The sequence below is a fragment of the Vitis riparia genome, chromosome 4 (assembly GCF_004353265.1).
Source record: "Vitis riparia cultivar Riparia Gloire de Montpellier isolate 1030 chromosome 4, EGFV_Vit.rip_1.0, whole genome shotgun sequence".
NCBI lineage: Eukaryota > Viridiplantae > Streptophyta > Magnoliopsida > Vitales > Vitaceae > Vitis > Vitis riparia.
This window is the reverse complement of record NC_048434.1, coordinates 4,541,054-4,550,687: the sequence shown is the minus strand read 5'-3', so window position 1 is coordinate 4,550,687 and position 9,634 is coordinate 4,541,054. Positions and strand designations below refer to the sequence as shown.

Sequence of the window (9,634 nt, the reverse complement as noted above, 5' to 3'; positions counted from 1 at the left end):
ACTTCAGTGTTTTTGAGTCGGAAGTTTCAATCTAACTAACGCACTCACATATCTAATTATTCAATTTCCAAATGATAAGTACTGAGGTGCAAATCATTGGCAAAACTTCATTGTCACCATGTATGGCTGAAGTAATTTTTACGACTTCGAAGATTGGTACTGGGAGACTCATAGGGCCCATTTGGTTCCCGCAGGAATTTCGGTTCATGAGACTGCAGTGGAGTGGAGTCCCACCATATAGGGATCCGGACCAACTGTAAGGGACCTCCTAACAACTTCTAAGGATCATGAAATAGTCATTTTCCCAATGAAAGTGTGGTAGCTTTTCCTGCTAACCGTCAAGTATTGTCCCTCCAAACTCTACTTCATTTCTTACCATAAAATTCCACAAAAAGAAACACAATCAATTATAAAACTACATGCATTTTCCCAAGAATTCATCAATGGCCGACATTTCGTACATCTGCAAGCGCACGGTGGTCAGCACAAAACCGGTTCAACCCGGAAAAACACACCCCCTATCGGCCCTCGACCGTGCCATGGAACACAACCGTGTCCGTATTGTTTACTATTACCGAACCCCACCAGGGAGAGAGGTTGGAGAAGTGACCAAGAGGCTCAGAGAGACTATATCCGAAATGCTTACTAGTTTCCCAATGGTGACCGGACGGTTGCAAAGAAACGAAGAAGGACAATGGGTGGTCAAGTGCAATGATGCGGGTGTTAGAATGGTTGAAGCGAGAGCTAAAGGGAGTGTGGGGGAGTGGTTGAAGAGTGTGGATAGGGAGAAGGAGCTTAAGCTTGTTCACTGGGAGGACATGTTCCATAAAATCTACTTCTGGTCCACCTTCTATGTTCAGGTAAAGTTTAATTCGAATATGAATGAATCCATTTTCCATCTGTGTTCAAGCCAAGTTCAAAATAACTTTTGTAATATAATTTTTGTGGATGATTTTGATGCAATTCTACATGGTTTTTTATTTTTTTGGAAATGCAGAGAATCATAATCAGGCAATGCTTGAAAAGTGTGTTCATTAGGAGCGTGTTTAATAATAATTTTAAGAAGTATTTATAACATCTTTAATACTTAAAAGATAAAAAAATTTAAGTGTTAAAAATATTAAAAACACTTCATAAAATCACTATCAAACGCACTTTAAACCTATCTGAAAAGTGATTTCGAAAATAATTTTAAAATATAGTTTTTAAGAATAGTTTTTTTATCAAAACCATTTTTCGATATTTTATAGAACAAAAGTTTGTTTGAAATCAAAATATTTTTGACATATTTTTCATGTTTTTAAATATTTTTAAAAATAACATTTATAAATCTTTTATTTTTAATCATTTTCTACATTTATATAATTAATTTTTATAACAGCCCTAAAAAAGACTAATAAAAATAGTTTAAAATAACTAAAATATATTCTTTAAAAATTTTTAGTTTCTGTTTTTAAGAATAGAAATCTATTTTTTATTTTTTTTATTGTTAAATATGTTTTTTTTTTTTTTTTTTTTTTTGCTTTCTTTGTTTTAAGGAATAAAAAATTGTTTTTAATAACAGTTACCAAGTAGAGACTTAGTGCCTTTTAGTAAATTGTTTTTTAATAGTTTTCTATTTTTCAGAATAAAAAACATAGAAAATATGTTTGACAACCAAAAACCGTTTTGTATTTTAAAAATATAAAACAAAGAGTTTTCAAATAAGATCTTTTAGTTTACTGTTTTTACTTGTTTTTTGAGAGTTGTTTTAAGAAATAATTATACAGACATATAGAATGATTAAAAAAAAATATTGTATATAAAACTTATTTTTAAAATAAAAATGTTAAAAACATATTAAATGTTTCTAAACAGATTTTGGGTCTATAAAAATTAAATAATAGTTTTCAAAAACTGTTCTCAAAAACTATTTTTCAAAATTATTTTTTAAAATAGTTACTAAATATACCTTTAATCTTTTAGAACTATTTTTATAATAATTTGTATAACTAAAATTTTGTGGCCTATTTTAAATGTTTTAAATGTTTTTTAAACCTGTCTTATATTCATTGCTTTATTTTTTATCCCTCTCTATATTTATATAATTATTTTTTAAAATAAGTGAAAATTTGAAAACAATTCAAATGTATTAACCGGTCTTAATAATAGAAAACGTTTTCTTAATAATAGTGACTTCTGTTTTTGCATTGCAGCTGACTGAATTTGCAGAAGGTGGGCTAGCAATTGGCTTTAGCTGCACCCATCTTCTAGCCGATCCCATTTGCGCAACCATGATTATTAAGGCCTGGGCCGACACCTCGTTACTAGGTGAAATGCCTAATCCCCCTCTCTTTCACTCCTCCTTGCCACTAATTAGGCCAGTCAATAGTATCAACCACAACCCCTACACCCACTTAATCAACCATTACAAATCCTCCCTAGACAACTCAACCCCTGTCACCAACACAAAATACACAACAATAGCCCTACTATTTACAAACCCTACGGTGCAAGCCTGCATGGAAATGGCCAGAACTCATCCTGAAGCCCATGGGACCCCAATATTTCCCTCCCCATTTGAGGCTCTAGCTGGGCTGCTCTGGACTTGTATTAGTAATGTCAAAGGACGGAGAGAAGGGCTTATAAACATGTCTATCTGCTTAGATATGAGAAAGATCTTAGGTTTAGATGAAGGGTTCTTTGGCAACTGCATGGTGTACAATTCTGTGCATGGAGGGGATTTCAATGGACATGAAATATCAAAAGCTGCTATGGCTATACGAGGAGTGATGGAGAAGATGGACAGTGAGGGGATCATGGATTTAATCCAATGGCTGGAGTGTAATAGTGACCGATTTTCGGTACTGATGGGTGGTTGTGATCATCTCATTTGTACAAACTTAGAGGATGTGGAACCATATTCAGCCATGTTTGAAGAAGGGTATGCACCGGTTAGGGTTTCATATCACATGGAGCCAGTGTCCACAGAGGGGCAGGTTTTGATCCTTCCAGCGCCACCAGAGGAAGGACCATTGAGCAGGGTGGTAATGGTTACACTTCCAGAGAATGAGGCTGTTAAGCTGTGTAAAGATGTTCTTGTTTTAAGCTTTTCCCCTACTATCTTAATGGGATTCAACAAAAACTAATGTTCAAAGACAAGAAAAGAATATGCAGACTAGTTTGTATTTCTCTAAGACCCTTAAACCAAGGAAGTACTGTTTGGCATGCAAGAAAATTTGATCAAGTGTCCATGAATTAATATGGGTTAGCAATTGAGTTTGTCCTGGTGGTTGTAGTGCCCATGGCCAACCTTCTCTATACATACTCGAATCAGTTTTTCAAAATGGAAACCAAGATTTATTCTACAGAATCAATCATATACCTATAAGCACTCCCTCATACAGGAGCAGAAAGGAATCACAATGATATCTCTTTCCTACTAACTTTGAATTATTTCCAATACTTTATTTTTTTGAGATGCCAAATTAAAAAATTTTAAAAGGAAAGATCAAAAGTAGGCGTGTCTGTATAATAGCTTTATTTGGGAATGGGGTGTCATGGTCGCAAAAGCCAGCAACAACTTCAGTTTGAATGACCTGCCCCATAATCTGCTGATTTCATGGCTGAAGTCATTTGGAGTATTGAATTGTTTAATGTATATATAGAAACAGAAAACAATTCATTATATGCTTGACAGGTTCAGGAGCATTCTATTTAAGTACTGAACGTAATGTGATATCAGTAAGGCAGAAGCTCAACCTCCATTAAATTAATTAGTATAAAGAGATTGAGATGAGTGTGGAGAGCATCTTGTGATTGATGACTATGAGCATATTTCCAAACTTGATTTTGTTCCCTCCCTACCCACCACCAATCTCCATGAACGCTTCCAAGTTCATGCATGCCTTCAACCATAACCCCACATGGAATGGGGCCAGTGGGAACCACTGCTTTCTGCTTCACCATTTCTCTTATGCTACCCTAAAAACAAAACTGAAGCATATAAAGATTCGCATAAACCAAAATGGTAGATGCGTCTGCCGGGAGTCGAACCCGGGTCTATTGCTTGGAAGGCAATTATCCTAACCGTTGGACTACAAACGCTGGATGATGATGTAGTTATTTATGGATCTATTAAAATTCTAAATATTTACTAGAGATACATATAAAATTTACCCAAAAATAAGGTTGTATAGGTTTTTCAAAATCTGTGCCTAAGATTCTGAATTGAACATTAGATCAACATTGTGATGAAACAAAGCACCATTCAATACCTTTTCCATCCGACACATAAAGTGCAATCTTATAATTGGTTTAACCCTTAGAACAATGAAAAGGTACACATTCATCCCTCCCTTATTAATTTAGTCTCGTAACATTTACAAAATATTGCTTATGTTTTCTTTGTCTTTTGTTTGAATTCTTTAGTTCACTTAAAATTTGAAATCAAAAAGTTTTTTAACTTTTATCTAAACTATTAAATTTGAATAATAATTTTACATCCATCTCTATCCAAATGTCAAACAAACAAAGACCTATTCAATGTTGAGACATCAATATTAATAACTACACCATACGATGATTATTTCAAGGTTATGTCTAGCCACTTATATCAAGGATTTTCAAACCTTCAATTGTTATATAACATGAGAGTAGTTTAAGAAAAGAAAGATTGAAAAGAGTATAAATATAGGAATCATCCAACCCCATTCTACGATCTTTATGATCAAAATCAAAACATTAACAATGTCGATGATTGTTGGGAACATGGTAGTGGTAGGATCCACTAACTTAAATAAATAAAAATGAGAGAAAAAGGAGGGTTGTGCAACACCTAAGAGTTGAAAAAATGGAGAGAGAGAAAAGAAAAAAATAGTGACTCTTATTAAAATTTCAGTGTGTTGCTAGTGACAATTCATCTATTGATTTAAATCATTGTTTTGCCTCTTTTATTACTTATATCTTAGTGAAATCCGTTTGAATTTGATAATATTTACTAAAATTCACCGTTGGATAATTATTTAATAATTGGTTTTTATTATTGAAGAACTAGTTGTAACCCATTAATTGATATTATTGGAAGATTTCAGCAGACTTCATGTATTTCTTGTCATATTAGAGGATGTCTCACATGCATCTTGATCTTTGTGTATCACATTGATTTATTTTTCCTATTTCATTTGCTTATTGCTTGGTTTGCATGCCAATTTGATTTTACAAAAAGGAAAAAAAAAAATTATCTATTCCATTAAAATTTATTTCTATATTTGAATTATTTTGAAGGTTTGGATTTTTCCTAATAGTGATCATGGTGATATTCTATCAATTAGCGATGTATACATATATACACATCACAAAATAACAACAAACCAAATGTACAAAAGATTCCAATTGAGCTCACTACTCTCTTTGAGCTTCTTCGAGAATATTAGCATATATGGAAAACATTGGGTTGAATAGAGAAGCATCTTTTAGTATGATTTTAAAAAATTTTACATCTCAGAATAAGTTAATCCCTACCTAGAAAAAGTTATAGAAAATGAGAGTTAAGACAAAGTTGATCACATTTGTTCAACATGTCTCTGGTTTTTTTTGTTTTTTTTTGGTAGGTTTGTTCCACATGTCTCATAGTCATCCTTAATAAAAAAAATCACTCTCTTCCAAAACTCATCTTTCACATCAATTTCTATATTGGATGTGTGGCACTTAGCATAAAGGAATCTGATGATTGATCATAGAATATGCTCAAGCCCAATGGCTTATATCCTCAATGGGGCTCCCTATTAGACTATGTTCTTTGAAGGTGGTCCAGCCATTAAGGCACCAACATACCCAGAAGCCTAGAGACTTTCAACATATGGAACAACATTATTTATTACATTCAACCTACCCATAAGCTTAGAAACCTTTCAATATATGAAACAAACTACTTATTTCATTCAATCACTTGGTGCCACCTAATGATACTTTCACTTCTTAATCTTTAAAGGGAAATCAGACACCTCCCACTGCAATTTTCAGCTGCAATGGCTACAACAAAAGAAACTTTTCATATCTGCCAAACTCCAGATTTTCTTTCACAGAAGATTCCATTACACAATATTTGGCGTGGAGCAAACCATCTCCTTATTCCATTCTTGTCCTATCATCAACTTGCAATAGTCTCATTTAATAAAAGCAAAATACAAACAGACAATGAATACTTGATGAACAAAGAAATTCAAAATTGCCATTGAATGACAGTCAACCAGAACAAAGCTTAAATAACACTAAACTATTTTTCTATTCTATATATTGATATTACAAACAAAATATAGTAATAAATGAAGACTTAAAATAATAAAAGTTCTGCCCCCTAAGAACCAGTTTAGCAATAGAGTAATATTTTAATGTCAGACTTGCCTCCGACTAAAATGGGATCATGCCATTTCATGCTAATCCAGGGTATTATCTTATAAAAAAAATGATAAGCATGAGATATGGATTATTTAACAGTTTCAAACAATGTTGTGAGCGTCAAATAAGGTGAATATGTACAATGTAGCATAGTTCATGTTACCACACACCCAATTTAGGGGCATGTGCCCTGAATCAAATAATAATTCACATATAAATGAACAAGTTTATACATGTAAAATTAAGAAAATTGTTGACTATGGACCGACAAATCTTCTCCGGATCCATGGGGATTTTGTACACATGGGACCTTGATCTAAGATCAAGATGGTACTGATGTTGGTTTTTGGTCAGATTTTGCATAGGTGGTGGATATTGGATATCCAAATGAAAATCTAGATAGCACTGAAACAGAAGCATTGACTGTCGGGATTGGGTGTTTTGCATATAACTTAAGTAGGGTTTATAAATTTTTTGCTAATTTGATGAAGTCACTCACAATAATGATACAATCATACTGGTTTTTTTGGCACAGTTGACCTCTTAAATTGAGTTCATTAATTCAATAACTAACATAGGATTAAAGGTGTCTGACTTTCATGACCATTAGGTGTCCAAATGTGGGAAAGCTAGTGAAGGCTTAAATCGGATGGTTGCAACTTTTCCTTTTCCTCCCTTCTAAGAATTTTAAAATGAAGGTAGCTAATGAATATCTCTTCTTGGATTCTCTAAAATAATCAACTTTTTCTATTAATTCCAGAACAAAATAATCATTTATTCTGACATTAATTTTAACCATTGCTAATCCTACCAAGCCTTGTCATAACTGGAAGTTCATAACAGACAAAAAGATTTCACAAATCAAAAAACTGGGTCCATCTTATCACCATTCTAATTATAGAATGAAACCATCTAAAGAAGAAACAATGCAAATAATTTAGCATAAACTGCTATTTTTATGACTATTGACCATCACCCAATCACAATAAGAGTAATACTCTTCTCTTTGAATAGATTCTCCTAGTAAGGAATCAGACACAGATTTTAGTTGTATACAAAGGCATGTTATTCTTATCTGTGGAAGAAGTGATTAGGAGAATTTATCATTCTCCTGGAAGAAATAGCAGCCTTTGACCATAAGAAAAGGTGACATGACCATGTGAGGTGTGTTTTACTTCTTTCTCAAGAAAGAACAGAGAGAAATTCTTTCCCAAGGAAACGATAGGGAAAATGCATGGAAAATGAAGTAAGATGAAGCTGGAGAGAGCACAATAATGTTTAGCCATCCTGTTCCTTTGTCGGTTGTCAAAGAAATAGCTTCTCTTCATTGAGATAAGCTTTAAGAAGTTAAACAAAAACAATAACACAAACATAATGCTTAAGAAAAAGAAAGAAATAAGAAGACAAGCTTTTGACTAATGAATGTGGAGAAATCAGAAGTCCAAAAGGATTTGGCACTATTTTTGTGCTTAAGGCTCAAACCTCTGAAAGCTTAAGTAAGCATAGTTGTTTTTAGCCTTCCACTTCTTTCATTTGCTTTCCAAGAAGAGTTTTCTGTTCAATGAGAAAAACTTAAAAGAGAATAAAACCTCTTTACTAAAAAAAATGACCTGTTGACTTCTGAATGTGGAGGAATCTGTAGACCAAATGAGTGGGCACCCTTTTTGTTTCTAGAAGCTCAAACCCTCGAAGGATGAGAAGAGATCTGAGCTGTTAAGATGGCAGAGCAGATCATCTCAGCCATAAACTGTACTTTAGCTGTTAACAGAGGATTTTTTCCAATTCAAGCATCTGCAAGGACATGCATTGCACTAAAATAGGGGGAGATCTCAAAAAGATTTGTTAGTGACTCAATAAATCAATTTCTATCCGCCATTCTACATACACCTTCACCCAACCTTTTGACATTTGACATGGAAAGTCATTTTTTATTTGGCCTTCTTTTTTTCTTTTTTCTTTTTTTTTTTTTTTTGCATAGAGTCCTTCGAAAGGTGCTACTTAAGTTTTAGCTGGCACTTTATAATTTACAATTAAGATTTTCTATGTATTAAAAGATAAAACAGTTGTTGCAGAGTAATTCACAATGTGTTGTGCATCCAGAAATGTGAATTTGAACTTTAAGTTAGTTTTTCAACCATTAACTTGTTGGAAAAGAACAAAAAATAAGGGAACAGTCAAATAGAGAAATATATTTATTGTAAATTTCAACCCAATTAATGAAGTGCCTTTTAAAAGAATTTCCTTCTCTTCCTTATGCTGCAAAATTTTAAAATAAATAATAAACAATTAAGTAAAGAAAAGGGAAACCACCATGGAAAGAAGCTAGATTTATTTTCTATTACAACATCAGACATGTTGCATGTGCCTCATGGCTAGTTGATCTAAATGTTACAGTATTTAAATCTAACACTGATTAAAAGAGAGAGAGAGAGAGAGAGAGAGAGAGAGAGAGACTTTGGACATAGCAGGATTCAAAAATTAGAAAAATAATGCATGATTTAAATAATGGCATCATGACCTCAATGGAGAACACCTTGAGATACTTGCATTAATCGAGAACAAATGATAAAATAATGGCCCCTCCAGGAATTAGTGTAATGCAAGGAAGGTCCTAAACAGGACATCATCATATGTTTCCATTTCCATTTTCTTTTTCGTTTCCTTGGAAGAATCTTTCTCATCAATGGATCTACTAGTAGTAGCTCCCTTCTCTCAAAAAGAGAGAAGAATATTAATTTGACAGAGAAGAGCCCATTAAAGTCAAAGGATTAACCAAAACATGATGTGTGTACATATATAGACCAGTCCCTGATGATGGTACTGCAGTCCTCAACTTTCAAAGAAATCTAACTGAAGTGAGGCTAAATTTGGTTGACAAAAGCTTTGGTATTTCATTTTTTATTTTCTAGGGAATGTTTCAAACCCCTTCAATGTTTTTATTTTCTTTTTTTGTTTCTAGATTATGAAAATTTGGTAGGAATATGATAAAAGTAGTGGAATGAACACAGAATTTGGGAAATGGAAGCTGATTCAGCACCAAGAAAAATTTCCCCAGAAAATTAGAACTTTGGTTAAAAAGTTTGAAGATGATAGACCTTCTACGGAGGAAAATGAAATAAGTAATACAAAATAAAATAAAAATAAAAAGGTAAAAGTGAGCATCTTAGTACATTTTGATGAACTTCTAACTTTTCAATAGTATATGCATTTTTCTCTGTTTTTATGGTCACAATATAATAAAGTATGAAAAAATTGA

The 9,634-nt window shown here is 33.0% G+C and overlaps 1 protein-coding gene and 1 non-coding gene across 2 annotated transcripts; one reads left to right on the top strand and one right to left on the bottom strand.

Moving 5' to 3' along the window:
* Positions 1-426: 426 nt before the first annotated feature.
* Positions 427-3,266, top strand: LOC117913544 (protein ECERIFERUM 26-like). The gene is made up of 2 exons (XM_034828542.1): positions 427-860; positions 2,196-3,266. Exons 1-2 carry the CDS (start codon positions 444-446, stop codon positions 3,126-3,128), a joined length of 1,350 nt encoding a protein of 449 aa, XP_034684433.1. The 5' UTR covers positions 427-443; the 3' UTR covers positions 3,129-3,266.
* Positions 3,267-4,014: 748 nt separating this feature from the next.
* Positions 4,015-4,086, bottom strand: TRNAG-UCC. The gene has a single exon. It is a non-coding gene; the product is annotated as a tRNA-Gly (tRNA).
* Between the last annotated feature and the right edge of the window lie 5,548 nt (positions 4,087-9,634).